The 26,319-nt window shown below is 41.8% G+C and overlaps 1 protein-coding gene across 1 annotated transcript; it reads left to right on the forward strand.

Annotated features, from left to right (window-relative positions):
• The first annotated feature begins 28 nt into the window (after positions 1 to 28).
• On the forward strand, positions 29 to 26,319 carry LAP3 (leucine aminopeptidase 3). Its single transcript, XM_008588217.1, has 13 exons — positions 29 to 45; positions 2,455 to 2,570; positions 4,130 to 4,184; positions 4,654 to 4,759; positions 5,880 to 6,039; positions 7,366 to 7,530; positions 10,704 to 10,862; positions 15,450 to 15,574; positions 16,633 to 16,721; positions 17,861 to 17,963; positions 23,075 to 23,154; positions 25,143 to 25,252; positions 25,744 to 26,319. The coding sequence occupies exons 1-13, from the start codon at positions 37 to 39 to the stop codon at positions 25,931 to 25,933; spliced, it is 1,467 nt and encodes a 488-aa protein (XP_008586439.1). The 5' UTR covers positions 29 to 36; the 3' UTR covers positions 25,934 to 26,319.

Genomic DNA, 26,319 nt, shown 5'->3' on the forward strand with positions numbered 1-26,319 from the left:
ACTTTTCTTTTGAATCATTTTTTCGCCGCCGTAGACATGACGAAGGTGAGAGGCGGCGGCTCCCTCCCGGGCCGCCACGGGAGCCCTGCCCGCGGGCGACGGGGACTGCGGGGCGGGTCGAGGCCGCGGTGTCCGGGGCTTCTAGAAGAGCCAGGCTGCAAAAAAATGATTCAAAAGAAAAGTGCCCTCCCCTTCCGGGGACCGGCCTTGGCAGGGGCCGGCGGCGCGGGGCTGCCGGGGTCCCCGAGGGTCCCCCAGCCGGCTGCCTTCTCAGGGTGCGCTCTCTTCCTTCTCGCTTGGAAGAGTGCCGGGTTCTCCCCTGTCTGCGCCTGCTGCATTCATCACCTTGCGTAGTCCTCGCAGTGACCCAGGAAAGGTCGGTGCCGGTGCCGTTCCCACCTTAGCTTCGGGGAAGCCCAGGGTTGGTAAGGTGAGACGTCTTCTGAGGTCCCGGAGTCAGTCTGTCACAGGGCTCCACACCAAGACCCCTCCCCCAGTGAAAGGACAGGTCAGGAAAACACAGGTGCTTTGGGAGTAAGTCGCCTGAAAGGGCTTCTGGAGAAAAGGAATGGCTCTCTAGGGAAAAAGGCTTGGCAGAGAGACGCATCCTTCTGTGCAATTAAGGGTGTCTTCTAGAAGAAAAGCCTTGTCCACTTCATTGAGCTCCAGAAAACTATGAGTAACGACACTATTCAGATGTGAAGGATCTGGCAAAAGCAATCTTAGTGGAATGAGGACAGGTTTGGGAGTCATGCCTGAGGACCAGAAACAAGTGACCGTCCCTGGCGAGGGATGTTCTAGATGGAACTTGAGCTCAGGTCTCTTGCAGGTGTCACAGATGGCAGAGGGACCAGACACCTGTCTAGTGTTCTTTCCCATACCGCGTCACATTCTAGCCAGATAACAGCTGTGTCCTGTCTCTGTTCCCTACGTGGTTCCATGGAATCCCCAGCAATGAACAGTCTTAGGAAAGTTAGAACCTGGCAAAGTTACCAATGCTGAGGAATATTGTGTTTGATGAAAAAGACAAAGGGCACTGTCTGGTGTAAGTGTCTGTGCGGTTTGTGGAAAAGACCAAAGACCAAGAGGGAAGGCATCTGGATTCTCGCTCATTTCTACCACACACAGGCTAGTGGGTCAGACCAGGTTTCAGTTTCCTTATGTGTAAAGTGAGAGTAAGACTACGCTTTCTTTTCACCTCACAGAGTTGCCATAAGGCAAACAAAGCATTTTGAAAGTCATAAATTGCTGTGCAAAAGCAAGTACTACCACGTTTACTTCTTGTTTTGGGCGGTAGGGGTCTGGGGCTTGTGAATGAGAGGGGGCAGTGGTGGGAGTGGGGGAAAGCCACTAAGTGTTTGGCAGAATGCTCTGCTTCTACTCTTGCCTGTGCAGTTGCATCCTTTTTCTCTCTTTCGGTCTGTGAGTTGGCTAGAGTACTTACTAGTAATGGCAGGAGTAGCCATTGGCTTTACTGGTTTGGCTTCCCAGAATATCTGAGATTTGCATTTGAGGGCTGTAGGGGAGGAAGAACCTCCTATGTCTGTGGCTGGGTCTAAGAATCAAACTGACATAAGACATAGTAACAGGAGGAAAGCATGCAGATTTTCTTTAATATTTTCAAGTGTGCACGGGAGTCTGCAAAAGGAAAACGAAGACCTGAAGAAGGCCCCAAAGCTTACATTCCCTTTTAAACAAAGAGTGATAAATTGTGGGAATGTGACAAGACAGAGAGGCTTGGGCTAGGGGCAGCAAATTGTGGGACAGTGACTAGGAAATACGAGGATACTTCACAAAGTTCATGGGGAAAAAAAAATGGAAAGATAACGTAAATCCTTCCATGAACTTTTTGTAGTACCCTCGTATATGGGGGAAACTAATGGAAGATAAGGCTTATTTTAGCAGGTTTGTTTGTACAGGTCCATTTGGGTGTCGACTCCCAGTCTTGTGATAAGAATGTTTTACTTTTCCTGTTCTCATGGGAAATTTTATGACCCGCTTTTAGGTGGAAGAGAGCCCTTCCTGTTGTTAAAGTGCCTTCGCCTCACAATAGTCAACATGCCAATATGGCAAAGTGGCATATTTTGGGGTGGCACGTATTGAACCCCAGCAGGGTGTAACTTGGCAACAAATGGATTTGTTTTCTTGAAACAGATTTATTTTTGTTTAATGTGAAAGTGAAGCCCTTTCCTGAGAGTGACCACAAACAACTAGGACAAGGCCTGGGACGGGTAACAATTAGTCTTGCTTTGGCAGGAATTTGGAAAACTTAGGCAGGGTGCAAATGTAACTGACTGCCCAGCACCTGCTTCTTTTTGGGCTTTGTTCTTCTGTCCTTGGGGAAGACAGTTTTGGTGGAATTGTTTTTGCTCCTTATGGAATTTGGGGACTCCTGAGCCTCTCTAAGGGACCTACTCTAATTATATTATACTCATCTCTTTTACTTGTTCTCAGGGCCTTATTTTAGGAATCTATTCCAAAGAAGAAGAAGATGATGTGCCTCCATTTACAAGTGCAGGAGAGAATTTTGATAAATTGGTGGCAGGAAAGCTGAGAGAAATTTTGAACATGTAAGTGTTACCTGTGGCTTCCAGTTCATAAAGTAGCCCCAAATTGAAAGAGAATATTTTTCTGTGCTTTTTATCAGTAGATAAAATAGCACGGAAGTATCCGGGCCAGAAACTTCTCAGTGGAAGTGAAAGTATGTGTCTCTGGTATGTGCTTGGTACTTTGTGTTTCAGTATGGTAGGTCTGCAATTCTGAGAAGTCAGACTGTGTCCGTCCCAATCACAAGCCTGTTGTGAAAGACTGACCCTGAAGGATCTAGAAAGTACCAGATGTCCTCAGCCCACTCTCCTCGCTCAAGTTTGTTTTCCCCACCCTCGTCCTCCCTGCCCACCTTCCCACCAGCCTCTTCACCTCCTTTAACTTCCCTTTCTTTGTAGGAGACAGCAGTGTCCCTAGAATAGTTAAAAACAGCCTAAGGGTTCTGCTCTTCTGTTGCATACCTGGAGTTATAAGAGCTTCTCAAATTTTAAAGCATAAATGAATCACTCGGGTAGTAGTTAGAATGCAGATTCTAATTCAGTAAATCCAAGTGGGGCCTGAGATTCCAACAACTCCGATTAGCAGGGTCTAAAGAAAGTAGGGAAACATTGGAGCTGCAGGCCACGTTTGGCAGAAATAGAAGTGTCAACATGAGCCACTGTAACTATGTACTGTTCAGATTATAGATAATCTATTAGAATCTAATAGATGCAGTCTAATAATCATAGTAATCATCAAATCATTGGATAACAGAATTTGCATCTCCTTTCAATTACCAGCCTTTCCGCAGTCAATAGAGCCTTTTTAAGTGCCTTGATTAATTCATTAATCTAAATGTTAGCCTGTTAAAGTACAGAACACACTGGCCTTCCTAACTCATGACTGTCATCTGCGGCACCAGAGCATCTGTACTCCAGGCTTCTGGCTACTACTGTGTATCCATCTGGTTTGGAATTTGTGCAGTCTCCCATGTGTGGATAAGCCCCCACAGACAACCTCCGAGTCAGGTCAGCCACCTGGATTACCATGGTGGTTTTGGTGTCTTGTGTCATTTATTGGGAAGCTTTAAGATTCATTCAGTTTAGCTGTCATCCAGTGTTCAGATCTCCTGTGCGACTGCTCATTACCCATCTATGGCGTTGCTTTCTGTTGTTATTTCCAAATAAGTTTGTGTAAAATCTAAACCGAAAGTTTGCTGAATATTTTTGAGCTAAAATTAGAAGTGCTGCATCTAAGAAATCCAGCCTGAGGGCATTCTGTATTTGGATGAAAACGTAAATGAAGGGCCAGCCAGTGGCTCACTCGGGAGAGTGCGGTGCTGATAACACCAAGGCCCCGGGTTCGGATCCCATATAGGGATGGCTGGTTCGCTCACTGGCTGAGCGTGGTGCTGACAACACCAAGTCAAGGGTTAAGATCACCTTACCGGTCATCTTTTTTGAAAAAAAAAAAAAAAACGTAAATGAAGCAAATCCACAGAAGTAGTTAGAATATTGTGATATTGTAAAGATGTGTTCATCTCACTTCCCGAGCCAGCAGAGCAAATTGTACATTTTAAAACAACTATTTCGTCTTGTTTTAGATCTGGACCACCTCTGAAGGCAGGCAAAACCCGAACCTTTTATGGTCTGCATCAGGTATGACATGAAGATAATATTCATTTGGTAAACCTTCAATGTGCACCTACTATGTACCAAGAACTGTGACTGCTTGGTCATGCTGAATATTATATTAGACTGTATGGTTTGATTCCACTATTAGACAGAAGTATTATTCAAGATTGTGAAAAGGTGAATTGCTATCAAACAGTACTGCGTATCTTGTGTTCTCAATCCGATGGCTTTCTTTGTTACTTTTGGTACTGTCTTACACAGAATTATTTGCAGGACTAGCCTCATTCTACCTTTCAAACACACAAGTTATAAAATTTAGCAAGACACAAGGGCTTTCAAAAAAACCACAACCAAATTTCACAGTGAGTTTAGCCAGGTGCTGAGGTTAAAGTAATTGTGTGGCAGCTCAGTGAACCTCTCCCTGTGTACCATCTTGCTGGAAATGAATGCTGTAAGGAATTAAAGTGATTGATTTGGTGTATTTGTGGCACAGGACTTCCCCAGCGTGGTGGTAGTCGGCCTCGGCAAAAAGGCAGCTGGAATCGATGACCAGGAAAACTGGCACGAAGGCAAAGAAAACATCAGAGCTGCTGTGGCAGGTTATTTTACTTTTTAAGTTTAATGTTGGTAGAGATTCTTAAGGATCTGCTCTTTATGATCATCTCTCTTCTCTATTGTCCTTTTACCATCATCACCTTTACCACATCCATACAGAAATGGCCCATCTTAACAAAAGTTCAGTTTCCCTTACTGAGTATGCGTTATAAGACATACAGAAGGTTAGCTTATGGAATTTTTATTTTTCATATTTCTACATCTCATGTTTGGAGGTTTTACTACCATTTATTTACTCTTGGTAGTATTGACCTTAGAGCTGGCAATGTTTTACCAGAAATTGTGGCGTGTGGATTTTTTCCTTTTTGTAATGCAACCCTGGTGTTGCTCAACTTTTAAATAACATGGACTCATCATATCTACAAATCAGAGAAATGGAAGCAAAGTGTGAGGTGCTTGTTTATTACTAGCAAGATGTGTGTGCCTGTCCCCATTCATCCCATGGATGGTTTGAAAGTATTGAGGTAGATGCTATTGAGTCGCTTTACAGCTGAGCAGCAGAACGAGCCTTTACCATGGAGAGACTGTGGTTAAAAGACGCTTTGAAACATATTTCTGAAGCAGTGATCATTGGCATGATTAATCTTTGGCCCGTGTATATCATAAATGCTTGTTAATTTTTCTTTCCAAGTTCATGTTAAGTGGTTATTTCAGCACTTTTATTTGGCAATTTTTGCTGACCTGATCTTAATAAAACGTTGTGTTAATAATGGACTCTGCTCACTTCATTGGCTAGAATTTCAACATCATCATTTCTCTTTCATTTTTAATCTGGGAAGCTCTTGGTGATTGGGAGGCTTCATCAGGAAATCATAGTGCTTCATAAATAATACTAGTCATAATGCCACTTACTGAGGGCCTGCCCTGCTTTGTGAGGAGGTGTTCATTTCATCCGTCAGTTTGTCCTCATCACTAGTTGTGGGGTGCACTCATGTCCTCATTTTACAGAAGAGGAAATGGAGGCTCAGAACAGCCAGGTGTCAGGGCTGGGGTATGAACCACAGTCCTGTTGTTTCCTTGGCACACCACATCATGCCTCTGTCTTCTGCTATTTGAGTGGTGTTTGACTGATGACAGTTTTCTGGTTCCTGTGTCCTTTTGAAGCGGGGTGCAGGCAGGTTCAAGACCTGGAGCTGTCTTCCGTGGAGGTGGATCCATGTGGAGATGCTCAGGCAGCTGCGGAAGGAGCCGTGCTTGGTCTCTATGAGTACGATGACCTAAAGCAGAAGAAGAAGGTGGCTGTGTCGGCGAAGCTCTATGGAAGGTGATGGAAGGAAACCGGGATGAGGGTGGTATTCCCTGGCATTCTGACAGCGTGGCCTTTGGATAGGAGCTGCCTGCTTTTCAGCGTCGAGCTCGCTGTGCGTGCAGCTTGTCTGTTTCCTCCCCTGTCATCTCAGCCATTGTAATAGTGTGATAACTGTCCCCAGTTTCTGCTCCTGGCTCTTGTCATGTGCATGTTCCCCTGGGATTCCCTAGACCCCTCCATGCTTGTTAGTTGCTAGGAAGCAACAGCCAAGTTGTCTCTTACCTGAGAGGGATGATTTCCATTTAACCAGCATCTACTGTCATTAATACTAAGTGCTAGAGCTACACAGGTGAGGGGGTCTGATCCTTGCCCTTCAGGTCTAGTGGGGAGACTTGTCTTTCAGCAGATCATTGAGCACCTTTTACAGTCCAGCCCTAATCTAGGTTCTGGGAGATGAGGTCCCTACAGTCAGGAGGAGATAGTACAAGACCTACAGGGCGTGGCCCTTGGCTCATCCTGGGGCCTGGCAGCTGTGACAGAGTGGCTGAGGATGAGGGCCCTGCAGCCAGCTGGCCCGGGTTTGGATCCTGGCTCCACCACTTCTTCACTGGGTGACCTCAGTTTAGTGACTGAAATCTCTTTGTGCTTCACTGTCTTCATTTGTAATTTTGATTTCATAAGGTTTTTATGATGATTCAAAAACAAACATGTCATGTGTGGCACACCGTAAACCCTCTCAGGCCATTAGCTGTTGTTTTTTGTTCATCTCCATGATGCCCAAATCATTTCCTGATGTGCACAAGAAGAGCTCGGGTTGTGAAACCCATGACCAGATCCTTTCTCCTCTAAAGCTAATCCTTATTCTTTTGTGGGCTGGAAATTAGAGCCCTGACCCAGGCAAAAGAAATCAGGAAAGCCTTCAGTTCCACATCAGAATTGTTGCTGTGTACTGCTTTGTAGTTAGCACTTGGGGCTGCATCATTCCTGATGTGAAGGAGAGCAAACGGGCCTTTCCATGGAAGCCTCTTCCATCCATTTGTGTGGCTCCAGAGACCCACCAGTCCAGCCCCCTTTTTAATGCAGCCAAGTATTCTGAAGTGAAATGTGAACCAGCTCCCCTCTAGTTCTGCTCAGTGGGAACCATGTGTTCTAGCTCTTCGCACCATACTGACTAGTGCCCTGGGTTAGATCACAAAGAATGAATCCAGGTCCCATGTGTCAATCAATTTTTATTTGTAGTCTTCCTCTTATATTTTTTTAAGATGAGAGCCTCGCCTAGTTGCAAATGGTCAGTGTTCTTGAGACGTCATTTAACGGTAACTTTGTGCTTTCTTCTACCAGTGGGGATCAGGAGGCCTGGCAGAAAGGAGTACTCTTTGCTTCTGGGCAGAACTTGGCACGCCAACTGATGGAGACTCCAGCCAATGAGATGACACCAACCAGATTTGCTGAAATTATTGAGAAGAATCTTAAAAGTGCTAGTAGTAAAACAGAGGTCCATGTCAGGTAATTCAGGTTTATGTCATAGACTTACAGGATCTTACAGCCAGAAGGAGTCTTCGAAATCCCAAAATCCAGCTCCCTCACTATTCAGATAAGTAACTTAAGCGAGGTGCGATGACCCATCAGAGGCCATGCACAAACCAGGTTAGGGCTCATTTGAGGTTCTTTCTCTCTTATCTTTCCTTGCCTTTGAGAGAGTGCCATGACTTCACACTACATAGTCTGTGCATGCACGTGTGTGTGTTGTAACAGCTTCATTCAGACATAATTCATATACCATATAATTCAGCCATGTAAAGTGTACAATTCAGTGATTTTTAGTATATTGACAGAGTTGTGTTATCATAACCACAATCAATTTTATTTTATTTTGTTTTATCTTTTTTTTAATTGAAACATAATTGATGTACATATCTGTGGGGTACAGAGTTGAATATCAATACCTGTCTGCAATATGTGATGCTCAAATCAGGATAATTAGTATATTCAACATCATACAATGTAATCTTTTTTTCTGGTCCTTTATCAGTTTCTCGTTAACCTCCTTCCATCCCCTTCTGTGCCTGGCTTATTTCACTTAACATGATTTTCTTTAAGTTCATCTATGTTGCTGCGAATGGCAGAATTTCATTCTTATTTTGGCAGAGTAGTACTCCACACAATCAATTTTAGAACATATTCACCACTCCCAAAAGAAACCGTGTACCCATTAGCACTCGCTCCCCATTACCCCGTTCCCGCCAAGCCATCAGTTGAGGGAGTTTGGGTTGTTTCTACATGTTAGATACCTAGGAGCTGAATTGCTGGATCAAATGGTAACTCCGTTTAACTTTTTGAGGAACTGACATATTTTATTTTGTTTGGGTGAATTCTTATCTTTTCATTTTTTGAAACAAGTGAAGAACGCAGCATGCCCAGCTAGACATGGCATGAGAATTTCTGCTCAGATTCCCTCAGCTAGATTCCAGCCTTGGTGGCCCAGGCAGTGCTGAGTGCTATTGTCAGTAGTTGGGCTGTGGGACCTAAAGTCTGCTCCAGCAGGTTCCATTACCCTCTTGGAATCTCCCCACATCCCTTTAAGCAAACCAAGTTGAGCATTTGAGGATTTATGATGAAAACAAATTGACATGGGGCCGGCCCGTGGCTCACTCGGGAGAGTGCGGTGCTGATAACACCAAGGCCCCGGGTTCGGATCCCATATAGGGATGGCCGGTTCGCTCACTGGCTGAACGTGGTACTGACAACACCAAGTCAAGGGTTAAGATCCCCTTACCGGTCATCTTTTAAAAAAAAAAAAAGCTGACAAATTGACAGATATTGGCTTTGCCTAAAGGATTCTTCATTATCAGAGTTGTTTCTCATAGGAACTTCCATTTAAAAGAAGTATTCACTACTTAATTGTGAGTAGAGTTCACATTTTTCATGAAAGCCCCGGTGGTCTAGAATAAAAATTTGTAATCTGTAGAAAACACAGTGCCTAGGACTTGATACAGTTTCTGCTGTGGTTAGTATATGTTTAATATGTAGCAGTGTTTAGGTTCTATAAAGGTGTCCTGGCAGAGGACTGTCGTCTTATTTGAGGCGACACTAGAGCTACTTTGTGTCAGCAAATGATGGTGGTGCTGATACACATAGTGACAGCACCTCCTGTGTGCCTGGGAATTTGGCACACAAAGATGCATGACAGTGGTCTTGTCGTCAAAGAAATGACGATCCTGTAGGAAGGAGCAGGCAGGTCAATGGGGCCTGCAGAGGGTGCTGCAGTAGCAGAGGGCTGAGGGGGATTGCTGAAGAATATGGAGCCTAAGCAGAGTCCCGAAGGTTGCTGAGACATCAGCAGCAAGAGTTGGGCCAGGTGCACGGTGCCCCTTGGGAAACCGCAAGCCTTGTGGCCAAGCCCAGGTAGGAGTTCAGCCAGAGACCAGGCAAGACCTGGGGGCAGGGGATGACTCATTGCACTGAGACAGAGCTGCACCCGCCCCCTGCAGTGTGGGTGGGTACACATCAGAGAAATACAGACAGTTCTTTCAGAAGGGCAGGCCTTTCATAAAACATCAAGTACCAAGTTTGTGATTTAAAATGCCCACATTGTACAGTCCTTGTTTCTTTTGAAGTGATTTTTTAATTATCATATCTCTTATTTTTATATTCCTTTCCCTTTGAAGTTTGGTGGCCATTCCTCCAAGATGCAATCCTAGTTTAATAGTTTCAACTAATGGATAGGCAGGCGCCAGAGGAATATTCCTTGGGTATGGTTGTTGCTGGTCTGTCTGTGGGAGTACTGAATCTCCCTCTTGGCCTAGTTACTGCGGCCAGAAGTCAATACAAAGCCCTTTCCATCCCCAGCCTAGAAAGAATAGCAATATGGCTTCAGTTTTCTAGTTTGCACTAAGGACTGTTTCCATTCTATTATCCCAGTTGAGCCTATGTTTATTATGTAAGAACTAATAGTGTTCCTGCTTCAATTAGAGACATCTCAAACTGTGATTGAGACTGTGAGAAATACTGGGACAGTGTTGAAAAGGTAGAATTCCAGCAGTTCTAAAGTAGCAAGGAAATAGGATATTTTATTTTAGTCATTGGATTATAGCTTTGTCAGTTTTTTTGTATTATTTTCTTTTTTTTTTTTTGGCCGCTGGCTGGTATGGGAATCCGAACCCTTGACCTTGGTGTTACCAGCACCACATTCTAATTAACTGAGCTAACAAGCCAGCCCTTTGTCATTTTTAGAAATACCAAAAATAAAGCAGTGGACCCCTTAACTATCTTTAAGCAATCTTTATACTCAGAGCCTTTCTAATTTCATTTTTGAATTAAAACTTTAGAGTAAGTTGTGGGGTTGGGGGGGAAGCAAGTAATAATTATTTATTGACTACACACTATTACTTGACATTATATTAGGTACAATGCAGGAATTCTCTCAATAATTCTGTAAACTTCTGGTGGAGGAATCATTGACCTCATTTTATAGATGAGGAAATAGGCTCAAAATCAAGTGACTTGCTCAAGACTATAAAGAAAGCCTGTAATAGGATGTGATAATTGAAGCCTTAACGTGTGTAAATTTTAAGAACTTGTATATTAAACTTTTTCACACACTCATGAGTTTTTTTTAAGTTATTTTGAAATAAAGGTAACAGTATATTTAATTTTTTTTCCCCCTTTCTTTCCTTTAGACCCAAGTCTTGGATTGAGGAACAGGAAATGGGATCATTCCTAAGTGTGGCCAAAGGATCCGACGAGCCTCCAGTCTTCTTGGAAATTCATTACAGAGGCAGCCCTCATTCAAGTGAACCGCCCCTGGTGTTTGTTGGGAAGGGAATTACCTTTGACAGGTACTTCTTTATGGTGTCTGTGCTTTGTATTTTGGTGAGTGCTTTGTATACACTTGTATTATTTGGTGCATAGTTTGATTCAAAAGCATGGTGTTTGTTTGAATCTTATACATTGCTCTAAGTTTATTAAGCTATTACCTGTAAAATGCTTACTATATGTTAGTGACTATTAGGAATTTTACATATATTAGCCCTAATCTTACCCCTGTGAATTAGGTATTGTGGACATTCTACAGGTAAGGAAACCACGTTCAGAGCCCCATACCTAATAAGTAGAGTCGGAAGTCAAATTGAGGTTTGTCTTTAAAATGCCTTAGAATCTTTCCACCATGCGCTTAGATTCTTCTCTGCTGCTGTTAAAGATTCTCCACATGGATAATGGTGATGCAGCTGTTTGGATTAGGCTATCTTCCCTTTGCTTGCTTTAGGTTACATTTTTTAGCTGACCAGTCTAGTTCCCATTAATCTTATCAAACCACAAGTTTTCCTCAGAATTGTATTACATCTGGTTATCTCAACCAAGGAGAGGTTGAGTTGAAAAAGATAGTATAGTTCAGTATTTCCCATGGAAGGCATTTGCCACCAAACACTAGTTTCAGGGATGCTAATGAGTGTGAGGCATAAAAAGGTTAGTCAAAAAACTAGGTTAGAGAAAGCAAATGAGATTTGTTTGTTTAACTTCGGGACTTCCCAGGGTGTAAAATGTAGCATTTTCTGAATTTCCTTTTGAAGGAATCATGATTCCTGGGAAAATGCTGCTACAGAACCAAAAAATGTTGATGTCCCCTCATACATTTTTGCACCTCTTTGGGAATTCCATGTGAAACATGAATGAAATCCAGTCCTTGCAGGAGTGTTTCCAGATGCATGAAGCTTCTGTCGTTGGCAGAGCTGGCTGCCAGCATAGTCTCCTTATATTAGCGGGTCCTGGTGCCCGCTTGTTTCTTCCTCTCTCTGGCTCACATTCTCTCCTTGAAAGCTTTGGTCTCCAAATGATGTTCATTGTGTAGCTGATCAGTAAAAGATTTTCAGCACATGCCATCCAAAATACGCATACCATATTTATTTATTAGTTATGTGCGTATACAATTGTACTAAAGTGGATATTACTAAACACTACAGCAAATAAAAATTAGTGAAAGTTAAACTATTTTAAAAATGTCTTACAAATTGTGTTGGTTTCATGCTGTCATGGGCTAATATCTTGATGTAAATATTTATACTTATGGTAAAGATTATTGTTAATTTAAATCTATATTTACTTTTTTTTCTGAGAGTATTTAACAAGGAGCCATGACCTAGTCTTTGGGTTTAGAGAAGGCTTCCTTGCAGGAGTGTCAGTTTTAGCTTCAGATGTGAAGGATCAGGAGGACTTAGTTCAGCAGGGACAAGGGTCAGTGTTGTAGGGCACGGAAACATGGTGAAGGCTGCGAGGCAAGAAGGTGCAGGCTGTATGTCTGGCAGTGCAGGAATACGTATGTGGTTGCACACCAGAGCATGCCAAGGAGAACAAGGAGACGCGACTGGAGAGGCAGGCAGAAACTAGGTCGTTCCGGGTGGTTAGATTTTGAACTTTGCTCTAAGAACAGATGGAAATAACTGAAGGGTTTGTAGCAGAGGGAATGACGTGGTATTTATGTATATAGTAAAATTCACCCTTGAAGTATTCAGCTTAGTGATTTTAACACATGTACACACGCGTACATCAGCTATCACTGTCAAGAGAACAGAAATGTTCATCACTGGCTGAAAACTCCTTTGTGCCTTTTTATAGTCCTGTCCTCTCCATCCCCTGCCCCAGACAACCAATCTTCTTTCTGTTACTATAGATCAGTTTTGCCTGTTCCAGAAATTCATATAAATGGAATCTGTCATGTCTGGCTTCTTTCTCTCAGTATGGTATCTTTGAGATTTGTCCATGTTGTTGGTCTTTTCAGTCATTTCCTCCTTTTTATTGCTGAGTAGTATTCCATTGTATGGATGGAGTATATCGATTTGTCTATCTGTTCATCTGTTGATGGAAATTTGGGTTGTTTTCAGTTTTGGGCTACAAGGAATAAAACTAAGGTCATTTTCCTTTCTCTTGGGTAAATACCTAGGAAAGGGGCTGCAGGGTTGTGTAATCACTGCACGTTTAACTTTATGGAAACCACCAAGCTTTTCCTGAGGGGTTATACCATTTTGCATTCCAACCATCAGTCTACAAGGATTCTAGTTATTCTACACCCTCCCCAGTGTTTGGTATTATCAGTCCGTCTAATTCTAGTTGTACCCAGTAGGTATGTAGTGATATCTCTTTGAGGTTTAATTTGCATTTCTTTAATGACTAATGATGTTAGGCATTTTTTAACATGCTAATAGGTCATTGGTATATCATCTGTAGTGAGGTGTTTATTCAAATCTTTTGCCCTTTTTAAATAGGAGTGTTTGTCTTCCAGAATTGCAAGTTTTTGGATATATTCTGAATATGAGTCCTTTGTGAGATGTTACTCAGTTGTGAATATTGTATCTCAGTCTGGGGCTTGCCTTTTCATTTTTTTAGTAGTTTCTTTTGAAGAACAGAAGTTTTTAATAGTATAATATATCAATTCTTTATTTTATGATTCATACTTTTTTGTACCAAGAAATTGTCTATGCCAAGGTCTATTTTCATGTACAGTCGTATGTTGCTTAATGATGCGATACATTCTGAGAAATGCATCATTAGGCGATTTCATCGTTATGCAAACATCAGACAGTGTATTTACACAAACCTACGTAGTACAGCCTACTGCACACCTAGGCTATTGCTCTGACCACCGTGATATGTATGATCCGTCTTTGATTGAGACATTGTTATGCAGCACCTGACTCTACAAGTCTTTAGTTTTTAAGTCGGTTTTAGCTTTCAAGGCTATGATCCACTTTGAGTTTTTGTGTAGTGCAAAAAAGACTGAGGTTTTGTTTTTGGTTTTTTTCTATACGAATATCCATTTATTTCAGCACTGTTAGTTGAAAAAGACTGTCCTTTTCCCATTAGACTGTCTTAGCACCTTCGTTGAAAATCAATTGATCATACAACTGTATGTCTGTCTCTGGACTCTGTGTTATTTCATCAGTACCTCATGACCCCGTATCTTGATAACTGCAGCTTTGAGTAGGCCTGGCATCTAGTAATATGAATCCTCCAGCTTTGCTCTTTTTCAGAATGACTTTGGCTAGGTCCTTTGCATTTTTATATAAATTTTAGAATCTGTTTGTCATTTTCTTGCACAATAAAACCTACCGAGATTTTGATTGAGATATAGATTTTTTTTTTTTGGTAAAAATTTGATGTCTGTGTGGATAATGAAATGGAAGGGGTAAGACTGATATAGGGAGACCTCTTAGAAGCCCTGGCAGACTTCCAGAGACACAGGGTGATGGCATCAACTAGGGTGGATGCAGTAGAGAAGAAATGGATGGATTTGAGATTGAAAAGGCAAGCAAAGATACCTGCTGATCTTTGGTGGTTACTTTAGAGCTATAGGCTTACAAATAGAGAGCAGAACTCCCAGAAGAGGCCTGGAGATAAGCATGGCGAGTGGATAGAAGAAAAATTTCACATGCACCAGCCTGCTCCCTTTCCCCCCTGGGGTTATCCTGGACTTCTTGGACCCAGTGTGTATTTCTTTCTTTACTTTGAGCCAGTGGATAATCTTTAGTTCTAGGTATAAATGCCAACCATTTAATTATCAAGTGTTTCTGGAGTAAGTGAGAGTTAGTTAGGATCTGATTTCTAGGGGAAAGCAGACTGCAGAGCGGGGGATAGAAACCTCTCCAGTGAGTGTGCAGCAGATCTCAATTAGAACTCAGAGGTGAAGCCCCTGGCTCTGTGCCTGGCCTGTGAAACACGTCACTTCTGGACTCTGATAGATTGGAAGCAAAAAAGTCACTAGTTAGAAGCCTATTTGGAGGAAGTAGTTTGGTTTGTTGCTAATTGCTGATTAAAACCTTTCTCAGGTCTCACATTATAGTACTGTCTCTGAGGCTTTGGGTAAGTACCATCCTTGTGCCCGCAACTCTTGAGTTGTATTTTGCCATCAGAAGGAGGTAGCACACCTCACATGGGTATCAGAAGGAAGAGTGACTCCTCTGTGCTTCTGTGAATCTGAGAAGAATGCTCCTAGTCTTCCATGAGTTTGTCAGCTTTCCTTAACAGCTCATGACCTGCAGGTTCAATAAGTTGATTGACTGATAAAATTTGCTGAAAAGACAATCTGTGTGGGAGCCATGAGTTAATGAGATGGAATTTGAGCTGTGTTGATTCTGTGATGTGATAATATTTCTAGTGACACTGCTTGAATTTCACTCAAATAGAAATAAAGTGAGTTAAGACACCTATCTATATTTCTGGAATTATTTTGTTTCTTTTATAAAGACTGCAATATCATCTTTTAAAATATTAAAAAAGTTCAGATGCAAAATTTAGAAATTTGACTCTTCTTTGGCAGGTATAAGATGCTTTTATGTGGTAGTCAACTCTCCATTTATATATTCCTTTTTAAGAAAGTGATTTTGACCCTCTTCTTTGCTATTAGTATTGCTCATTGTCCTTTTCCCCCATAGTGGTGGCATCTCCATCAAGGCTTCTGCAAACATGGACCTCATGAGGGCTGACATGGGAGGAGCTGCGACTATATGTTCAGCTATTGTGTCTGCTGCAAAGCTTGATTTGCCCATTAATATCATAGGTAAGTGGGACAAGGGATATCTTGGAAAGCTTTTGGAATCCAGTCAAATGGTCGAATTGAGACAACAGCATTGTTTCCTCTAATCTGAAAAGATCAAGATATAGTTTTTAATAGTTTTTCATCAAGCAGAAGCTATTTGGCTGAGATAAGTGTTTTACTGTTAGAACTGACTGAGTTAAATGTGTTTTGCAACCAGTGGGCTGTAACTAGAATTGATTTGTTTTACTTCTGCAAAAAGTGGTTGGTGGTCAGGGGCACATAATGTCAAGTTTGTGGTTTACTCCAGGGAAAAATACTAAGTAGTCAGGGTGGAAGGCTGTTGCTGGCTCATTTATTGATTGCCTAATAGGGCTGTGGCCGATTAAATGGCATGATACATGGAAAGTTCCTGGGACAGAAAAAGTGCTCAGTACATGGCACTGGGACATGATACATGGAAAGTTCCTGGGACAGAAAAAGTGCACAGTACATAGGATGCCAACTCCCAGACACAGTACTGGAAGAGCATAGCATTGCTAATACCCATTGTCTCAGAGGAGGGGAGGGGGTAGAGAGACTTAGGTTAAATAACTTACCCAGTGTCACATCCATTGCACGGAGAAGGTAGAATTGGAAGGCAGGTTATGCCCCTCTGCCAATATCATAGTCCTTATTTTCTGAACTGTTTGAAAGTAGGTCGCACCCATCAGGAAATGTCACCCCTGAATACTTTAATCTAGAACCCTGCCCCTACCATTTTTTTATTTCATGATATTGGTGGTTTTGAAGGGTCCAGGCTTATCTTGTGATATTCCATAGTTTAGATTATTTGATTGTTTCTTTTTTATATTTGAATCAAGTGAGACTTCTTTAGTAAGAGTGCTACACAGGTGGCATGGACTTCCTGTTGCTGATGCCGATAGCATCAGTTGTGTCATTGGTGATACTAATTCGATCACTTTCTTAAGGTGGTGTCATGTCTGGCATGCTTCTGATGGCTCACCGGTGGCCTCTTTTCTCATAAGTGGTATGTTTGGACCCAGCACATCCCGTGTTCCTTCCTATATTCTTTCCAAAAGGTTTGGCTCCTCTTTGTGAAAATATGCCCAGCGGCAAGGCCAGCAAGCCTGGGGACGTCGTTAGAGCCAGGAATGGGAAGACCATACAGGTTTGTAAGTGGAATATACAGCACTTCCTATGTAGCATTCCTCAAGGACTGCCATAGTAGCCACATAACCACAGCTCGAATGGGTGTAGAGCCCTGGCTCCATGTTAGCGGAGGGTGGTGTCTTTAGTTCTCAGTAGTTTTTCAAACAAAGTGAGAAGAATTTCTTTATAGGGATTTTAAGAATATTTTTCCTGCCTTATTGTTCCTCTTACTTCCTGTATGGTGTACACACACATTCCCATGAATTTGGAGCCAGCCCTGCGGAGCATGGCAAAGCAGCAAAAGTATGGGCTGTTTTCTGGATGCACCTATGCTGTGATTAACTTTTTTCTATTTTATGTGTTCAGGTGGAAAATACTGTCCTACATCATGGGCTCTGCATCCTTGGGGGTGTGGCAGCAGGCCCTCTGTAAGGCACGTGCATGTGTGTGTGCCCGAAGCGGTGGGGCCTCTGTTACAGTGATGGAATGGAGTTAGAAAGGGCTGCTGACGTTCAGAGTTCTTGTGTCTGGGGGTCCAGGCTGCCACTTAGCTGTAGCTTTCTTCAGCTCTGTGGCCTATTTGTTTTCAGAAATCTGCATTTTCCCCTTCCTGTTATATATTTGTTGGTAAAATGGACCAGCAGACATTTTTTTTTCTTTCAGCTCCCATAGTCATCAGTCTTAGGTCATCAGCTCTGGTACAGAGATTATTAAATTATATCTGCTCTTCAGATGAGATACGTTTCCATTCTAATTGAAGTACAAATGTGTTTTTGATACTTGATGAAAAATGTCAGACTAGCTCTTTATCACTTTTATTTTTTATTTTATTTTAGTTTTTTTTCCTTTTTGTCTTTTTTACTGACCGGTAACAGGATCGCAACCCTCGGTGTCGCGCCCGTACCAGGGACTGGCAACGGGATCGCAACCCTCGGTGTTGCCCCTGCACCGCGCTCAGCCAGTGAGCAGGAATCGGTCTCCACATGGGATCTGAACCCTCGGCGGGAGCGCCGCCGTGCTCCCAAGCGGCGCACTCTCCAGTGCGCCACCGGGCCGGCCCTCTTTACCACTTTTAAATCAAACATTGTTGTATCTAGTTTCCATAGCCATTAGTCGTGTTATCTTACCCTTTCTTTTTTTTGATCCTCCTCTTTGCAGGTTGACAACACTGATGCCGAGGGGAGGCTCATCCTGGCCGATGCTCTCTGTTACGCGCACACTTTTAATCCAAAGCTCATCATCAATGCTGCCACCTTAACAGGTCAGATAATGCTTTCCCTGATTTTGTTCAAAGGAAGTCTTGTTTGTTTCCTGAAGTGCACGCACATTACTCAGGGCATTATTTTGCTGCAGTTTGGCTCACACCATTAGCATTCAATGATCTTTCACCAAAGGAATGGTTCTGCAGTTGTAAAAAAAATTTTTTTTTTTTTTTTTAAAGATGACCAGTAAGGGGATCTTAACCCTTGACTTGGTGTTGTCAGCACCATGCTCACCCAGTGAGCTAACCGGCCATCCCTATAAAGGGATCTGAACCCACGGCCTTGGTGTTATCAGTACCACACTCTCCCAAGTGAGCCATGGGCCGGCCCTTGTAAAATGTTTTTAATATTAGATTTGTTGTTTTAAAACATTCCAGGTTGTACCTTTAAATAAGGACATAACAAGTGGGTCAGATCAGCTCATCCAGAGTGACCTCTAAAAATAACACTGAGAGATGTTTTCTTTTAGGATCACCGTTTGATTCAGATCTGAAAAGATTAGTCATAAATCCCAAAATCAACTTTTTTTAAATAAAATTAATCATAATGTATCTGATGTCCAGTGAGTTCCAAACTTTACGCTTGATGTTATAAAGAAATAAAAATATTTCAGAGGTAGCAAGATCTCCATTTAATAGAAGTTCATGCAGTGTAATGTGCTATGTAAAGCATGAGCTTTAAAGCCAGCCTCAGGGTGACTCCCAGCTGTGCCACCTACTAGCTGGTCAGCCTTGAGCAACTTCCTTGACCCCCTCAAGCATCAGTCCTTAGGAGCAATTGTGAGGACTGGAGGAAGCTTTTGGATGGCTCTTTAATACAGCACCGTATGTGACAGGCATTAGGTGAAGGAAAATTGTGACACCACTGGCTCTGTGGAGCAATGAATGAATCAATAAAGGGATGACAAAGGGATGTCACCTTGTTGCAAAATCCCAGCGTTCATCATCTTTCATCTAGAAGTTCTCTTTCTAGGAATTCATTCTAAAAATTGTCTCTGCCTCTTTAAAGATTAAAATTCAGATCGTTTTTTATTCTTTGGTTCCAATCTTTCCCTGGCCATGTGAGACATGAACTTTTACTTTAGCAGAAATTGTGGGTATTATAATGCCACACAGACTTATTTACTACGAGTCCTTTTTTAAAACTGGCATTATAGTATTTTCATGGGTTTTGGTCTCCCTGTTCAGTTCAGCAAACACCTTAAGATAGAAGGTGGATGGTGGAGATTCTAGGGTAAGGGTTTGGGGGGCAGTGGTGTTGAGTTAGTAGCTGGCACTCCTTTTCTGTAAATTAGGAACCACAGTGGATATGCATATCTTTGAGTTTCACGGCTTAGTAATTTCCATAATTGCCACTTGAGAATTACTTTTTCCCACCCCTCACCTTTTTTGTTTTCCCCCAGTCTGAGGGTTTGAGAAGGTGAGAGAGGGGGCCATAGGTAACTAAGGGCGACCTTTTTGATTTGATCGGTGAGCCTTCAAATTGCCCAGCCACTGCCCTGGCTCAAGGCTGAGAGTTCCCTTCAGTTCCCCAAGTACTTACTGACCCCTTCTGAGCTCCACAAGCCAGACTTCAAAGGGGAGAGTAAGAAACACTTTCCAACCTCAAGTTCCTGGCAGGAGGAAGGAGACAGTCTTTCGATATAGAAGATCTGATTTTAAAATTTGTCTGACCTCTTAGCATGTGACGTTGCACTAGGTTTTAGGTTGTCTCATCTGTAAAAGAGGTATAATAGCACCTCGTTGACAGGAGGGCCTTCTGTGAAGATTAAATGAGATGATACATGTGGATATACCTGGCCCAGGTACATCACAGACACTGAACAGATGTTACTGGCCTTTGAAAGGCAGGTTTGTACCCAGACTATAGGAGCAGTGGCATGTTCTGGATGGCCAGTCAGGCATGGTGCTTCTCTTCATTTTCTTAATGTATGTTGTAATTTACGATTGAATGAAGGTGGTGACATTTTCGTCAAGCAATTCTGGTAACACTGATCAGTTAGCACCCTAGAATAGGGCTCTAAATATGCTTTATAATGAAAATGAGCATATGTCCCTGCTATTGGTAATTCTAAAATTGGTGGTGGTAACTGTCTGTAATTATTGAAAACAAATTGTTTAAGTATCTAACGAAATCACCTTTAGAGCCATGATCTCAGTTGGGACACACTAAGATTTATGTCTATCGTTTTCTGTTCCTTCAAGAGAATATATCACGTGTTTAAGGTTAGTCTTCATGTTTTCTATGAGAAATTTAAAAACCGGTTAAAGACTCTTATGGGACTGATAAAAATATTTTGAGGACAAGTGAATAAGTATGTAACAAACCACTAATTTGAAAAATAAAGTATTAATGAGTGTGTATATACAACTTGAGGTGTGTCCGCCCCAACACCCCCATCGTATAGATGGAGTGTAGGCATCGAAGGTATTAGTTAAATTGTAGATATTGGTTAGATACTTGTCATAGTACCTAGTACATACTGGATACCAAATGCATGGTTGTTGACACAGTCAACATGTATCTAATTTCAGCTGTGTGCCAGGGACTATATTAATGGCTGCAGACACAGAGGTGAGTCAGAACAGAAGTGAGGCCTGCAGTCTAGGAGAGAGACTGGCAATAATCAGAGAATCACACTGATGGATTTAAAGTTACGGGCGACAAGCACAAGGAAGAGAGCTAAAAGAAGTCCGCAAGAGCCTGTGTAGTTTGGGGATTTGACCAGGTCGGGGAGGTCCTGGCATCTTAGTTTGAGCAGTGCTACTTGAGATGGGATCAGGAGGGAGCACACCTGGTGCAGAGGCCTCATGGTGGGGAGCACAGGGGTAGCAGTGGATGAGACCGGGAGGAAGGCTGTGTGGCTGGGGTGGGGACACACGAGGCCAATATGGCAGTAGGCACCAGACTACAGCTGACCTTGGTAAGTTAAGGGGTTTTGTCTTGAGCCACATGTGGCAGGAGGCTACTAAAGAGTGTCAGGCATGGAGACAGGAAGATCATTTTGCACCGTGGAAAGGTCACCTGGCCTGCAGCGTGGGGAATGGACTGGAGGAGGGCCAGAGGACATGCAGGCGGCCAGTTAGGCTCATGAGCTGGGCTGTGGTGGTTGACTCTCGGGGTACAGGGTGTTTTAAGGATGAATATTATAATACCTGCAGTTGCCTTCAAAATAATCCATTGGGTGTGGGGGTGAAACGAGTTTGCCCATGAGTTGGTAATTGTTGATGCTGCGTAGTGAGTACCTGCGTGTCCATTATGTCATTCTCTTTGCTTTTGTGTACATTTGAAATTTTCCATGATAAGTTTTTGTTTTTGTTTGTTTGTTTGTTTGTTTGTTTTTTAATTTTACTCACTAGTATACAAACGAGGACACAATGAGTTTTATTTTAAAAGACTATTACCATAATCCAGCTGGTAGATGATGATGGTAGCGGCAGTGGTGGAGAGAAGTAGATGGATTTAAGAAATAACGGGAGCTAAAGAGTGACCAGATTTGAAGGAGCAAATGACCCAAAGAGACCTGACTTGCCCCAGTGTCATGTAGAGTCACAGCTGTTATGTGGGTCACTACTTCAAAATAGCGGTTTGTCTTAATTTGTCAACGGTTTGCAATTTCTTACTATTAACTAGTAATTAATGTAATTTACTTGTAATTTCATGGGAAAAACTGTACAATCCAACACTCTGATGGCACAGAGCTATCTGATATTGAGGAAGTGCTGTTGCCTGCCCTGGGAAGGAATCATTTTAAGTCGCTGTGGTGCTGTGTGCAACTGATAAGATTAACCAAAATCAGCAGAAAGAAATAGTGGATCTAAGCTTGATTTCTAAAGTTAGAGGTTTGTACAAATATTTATCCACAAACACGCGAGCATAGAGCATTTTCAACGTAGTGTCGTATAGCCAGTAATTGCAACTGCAAAGAAATGTAAGAATATGAGAAGTTTCATAATTAAAAGAAAAAAGAAATTTACTAAACAGTGTATATAGTGGTATCTTCAAGTTTCTGTTTTCCTTGGGAGAGACACTAACGAGAAGTTTCATGCAAAGCCAAAGTTAAGGATAAAGGAGCAACCTGGACATACCTGGCATACTGGTAAGGAAAAGTAAAAAATACAGAATTTCCCCTAACTTCAGTGCTGTCTCCTCTGACATTTCATATGAGTGTCCTAGTACTGCAGAACAGTAAGTTATGCTTTTTCCTTTCAACAGACAACTTACTGAGCTCCTTTGTGCCAGGCAGTGTGCTAGGCCCTAAATAGATACTTAGGAATCAGATGTGTGTTCCCTGCCCCAGAGTTTACAGATGTAGATGGGGCCAGGCATATCTCAAGTGAGACTGCCTGGAGCTAATACTAAAATTAAAAAAGGCAGCACTAACCTGCCATACCTGATTGTCTGCCCAAGACAGAACCTGGAATCTGCTTTCTTCACTTTATTTTTAATATGCTAATTAATTTAGAGAAAGAAGTCAGCCAATGGGACACAACTTTGTTGGAGAAGGAAATGAAGATGAAACAAATAAATATGACATAGTAATAGACTTTTTTTTAAAAAGGCATCTCAAAGTCTTATAGCAGATACTGAGATGTGATTAAAAGTACTGGAAAATTAGCAATGCCTCAATGCCAGTAGTGTGTAAATTATACCTCCATCCAGTGGACTGTTTTAAAAGCACACATTTGTTTATAAAGGAGAGGTACATGTATAAAACATAAAAGGAAGAATACATAATTAAACACATGTAATATGATCTTAATTATTTTTTGTTAAATGTTTAGAAGTAGTCTGAAAGAAAATATCAAAAATAGGTAACAGTTATCTCTGGTAACAGATCATTGATGATATTTGATATTGTTTCCTTTTTTGTATTTTTCTTTAATAATTCAAGGTGAATTCTAGCTTGAAAAACATAAGAAGATATTAAATATTTCCTAAGATTTATTTCCTAAGATTAGTAATGATTTCCTAAGGTCATCTATTTTTAAAAATGAGGGAGCCATTAAATAGGATTAAAGGATAAAGGGTTAAATGGGGTTGGTCTGAGCAGCAGAGGAGCGCATTTTCCGAAGAGGCTGAAATTGACATGAGGGCTTGTATCTTACAGGTGCCATGGACATAGCTTTGGGGTCAGGTGCCACCGGGGTCTTTACCAATTCATCCTGGCTGTGGAACAAACTATTTGAGGTAGGAATAATATATAGACATCTAAGTTATGGAGATGATGAATAAATTATTCTGGCCTTAGAATGATATATTTCTTTAGCCCCTACGTTATGGTGATTTTTATGCTGTGGGTTTGCCTTTGAATTGAAAATGAGCCATAGCAATAAACTCAATTCAGTGTGCTTTGGGTCTTCTACAAATGTTCCTAAATTAGGGGTATGACACCACTTCCTCTCCTCCAGTAGCCTCAGAACGATATAAAAGTGACCTACAAATAACATGGCTGTAGTTTAGAATCCCCAAGGTAGAAAAGGTTATGAGGACAGCTTTGTGAAGAGGAGTGGCCTTTCAATGAGTGTGTGTCATGAGTCAAGTAGAGGACCTGTGTAAACAGTGTGCCCTCGTTGATTAGTGTGCAGTGACAAGGACGTCCCGTAACTGCTGTGCTCTGTACCTCCCTCCTGTCCTTCCACAGCCAGCTTTTCCAAACAGTCATCTTCCATCCCATCACCCCCCACACGCTTTCACCCACTGCCATCGGCTTTCAGCCACTACTGTTAGCCTATCTTAGCCTGTCTTGGGCAGCATGTAACTTTGTGACCTTTTGGTGATGCCTGGGTCTTGGCTTCTACAGTAATCATCTCTTCTGGGTCCCGTCTCCTCTGACAGTTCTGCTCAGTCTCCTTTGCAAACTGTTTCCATTGTCCACACCTTCAGCTGGTGTTCAGGCCTGGGCCACATGCTCTACCCTTCATAGTCCTGTGGGGAAGCTCACCTGTTCCCATGGCTTCAGCCAGCAGCTCTGCTCATTGCTCCTGTCTCCTTCCTGAGCTCCAGACCCTGTCTACCCACCTGGCTGCTAGAGCTCCGTCAGACAGCTCATTCGTTCTTTCATTCATTCATTCATTCTTTAAACAAGTTAAGTAATGGGAGCTTACCGAGTGCCAGTGGGGAACAAACACAAAATGTCTCTGCATGCAATCTTGAGGTTGGTTTAAGGTCCTAAACTTATGTTTTACCCTAAACTGCCTCCCTTCCTATCTGTCACCTCATCAGTTGGGAGCCCTATCCCCCCAACACCTGTAATACTCAATTCAGTAGTCTCCTGCCAAGGTGGGTTCAGGGAACCTCTCCTCTGGCCTCCCACATGCCCAGTGTCCCTCTCTACTGTGGCACCCACAGCATTGTTGCTTGTTTTGACTTTTAAAAAACATTTAAGCTTTTTTTTTTTTAAACTAACATTATATTTGCATAAACATTATTTAATTAATAATCAGCTGTCTACAGTCTGTTTTCCTGGAGGCAGCCACTTTCAGCCCTTGGCTGATTCATCTGATATTTACTGATGTCCTAAAATAGTAGCTTACATTGCTGTTTCTTGACTTTTCACTTTTGGGTCGTCTTTGACTTCTTACCACAGTGAGTTAAACAATCTGTTCATGTGTCTGTTTCTCGTGATAGCCTATAATCCCTGTTATGGCTTCAGTGTTAATATTTCTGTATATCCCCAACATGTGGTGCTCAGCACAAGTTCAATAAATGATGAATGAATGGGTGGGTGAATGAATGAATGAATGAACGAACAAACAAACGAACAAACAAGATCACCTTGTCTCAGGATCTGGTCTTCAGTGGTGCAGGTCCAGGTATTTGTTTCGCAGCACACCAAAGTGACCAGCCTCAAAAAGACTGTTTCACCCTAATCAAACCCACAAAGCCTATATTTAATCAATACAAGATACCAGTTTATTAATTTAAAATGAAACTTGTAATTTTAGTTTGACTTTTAGCAAATGCCCTGTAGATTTGTGAAATTGCTTTACAACATTCCTGGTTTCTTTTATAATTCTTAAATCTTTTAATGAACTGAAAGAATTCTGGAACCTGTTTTAAAGTTTCATGCTTTAGAGCAACAGGTAAGAACAGCTCTTTCGTTTATGTGTCAAGTGTGTCAGTGTCGTGAATTTTCCAGAATCTACTTCATCCTGTCTTCCACCTATTTTTTCTAGGCCAGCATTGAAACAGGGGACCGTGTCTGGAGAATGCCTCTCTTTGAACATTATACAAGACAGGTTGTAGATTGCCAACTTGCTGATGTTAATAACATTGGAAAATATAGGTATGTAAAATGAGCTAAATGTACATTTTTATAATCAATCTTGGTTGCCAAAAGGAATATTTCCAATTTTATCCCCTTTATAAAAGGCTTAATGGTCCAGTTTCCTTCCAATGGAGGACTTGTAAGCTTTCCAATGTCTTGAATTTTTCAAGGTATGAAGGTACTTCAAAAAGGTCATGTAATGATTTGTGTTATGTTTTACTTCTATTTTTCCACGAACTTTTTGAAGTGCCCTTGTATTTCTCCAGTGGGTTCTCAAAATTTTGCATGTTTTCAAATCTAAATGTCATAAGTGAAAGAGATAGAAAATATGGGAATTCATTACCATGGGAGAAAGGAATCAAGAATTTATCCTTTACTGCCTAAAGCCATATCTGAGAATATTTTGCTCTCTGGTAGTAGAACCTACTTAGCAAGAATGCAGGATCTCAGTGAAATTTTAAGTGCACATTTACCTGGTGTTAAATAATGCATTTTGTCTTTCTCTTCAGATCTGCTGGAGCGTGCACAGCTGCAGCATTCCTGAAAGAATTCGTGACTCATTCTACATGGGCACACTTGGACATAGCAGGTGTGATGACCAACAAAGACGAGGTTCCGTATCTGCGGAAAGGCATGACCGGGAGGCCCACAAGGACTCTGATAGAGTTCTTACTTCGCTTCAGTCAAGACAATGCTTAGTTCACATACTTGAAAATTCCTTGCTCTGTCTTAAATTGGACGGTTGAACATCAAAATATTTTTGAATGAGTGGATGAAAACCTTTTAAAGGAAACAAAGGATGGCATTTAAAAATGTAGAATAAAATGAAATTGATGCCTTGATTTGTTTTATTATTTTATGCAAAGATTTATAAAGGTAAAGCTAGTATGTTGCTTGGCAAGGATTTTTAAAATACTCTATAAATGATGATTAATTTTTTTAAAATGTACTAATCACTTTTCAGAGTATATGTTTTTAATTGAGAAGCAAGATTGTATTTCAGATTTGTGATGCTAGGAACATGAGCAAACTAAAAGTTACTATGCAAATTGTCAGAAACAATAAATTCAACTTTTTGTGCTCTC

Source organism: Galeopterus variegatus, unplaced genomic scaffold (assembly GCF_000696425.1).
Source record: "Galeopterus variegatus unplaced genomic scaffold, G_variegatus-3.0.2 Scaffold123, whole genome shotgun sequence".
In the NCBI taxonomy this organism is placed as follows: domain Eukaryota; kingdom Metazoa; phylum Chordata; class Mammalia; order Dermoptera; family Cynocephalidae; genus Galeopterus; species Galeopterus variegatus.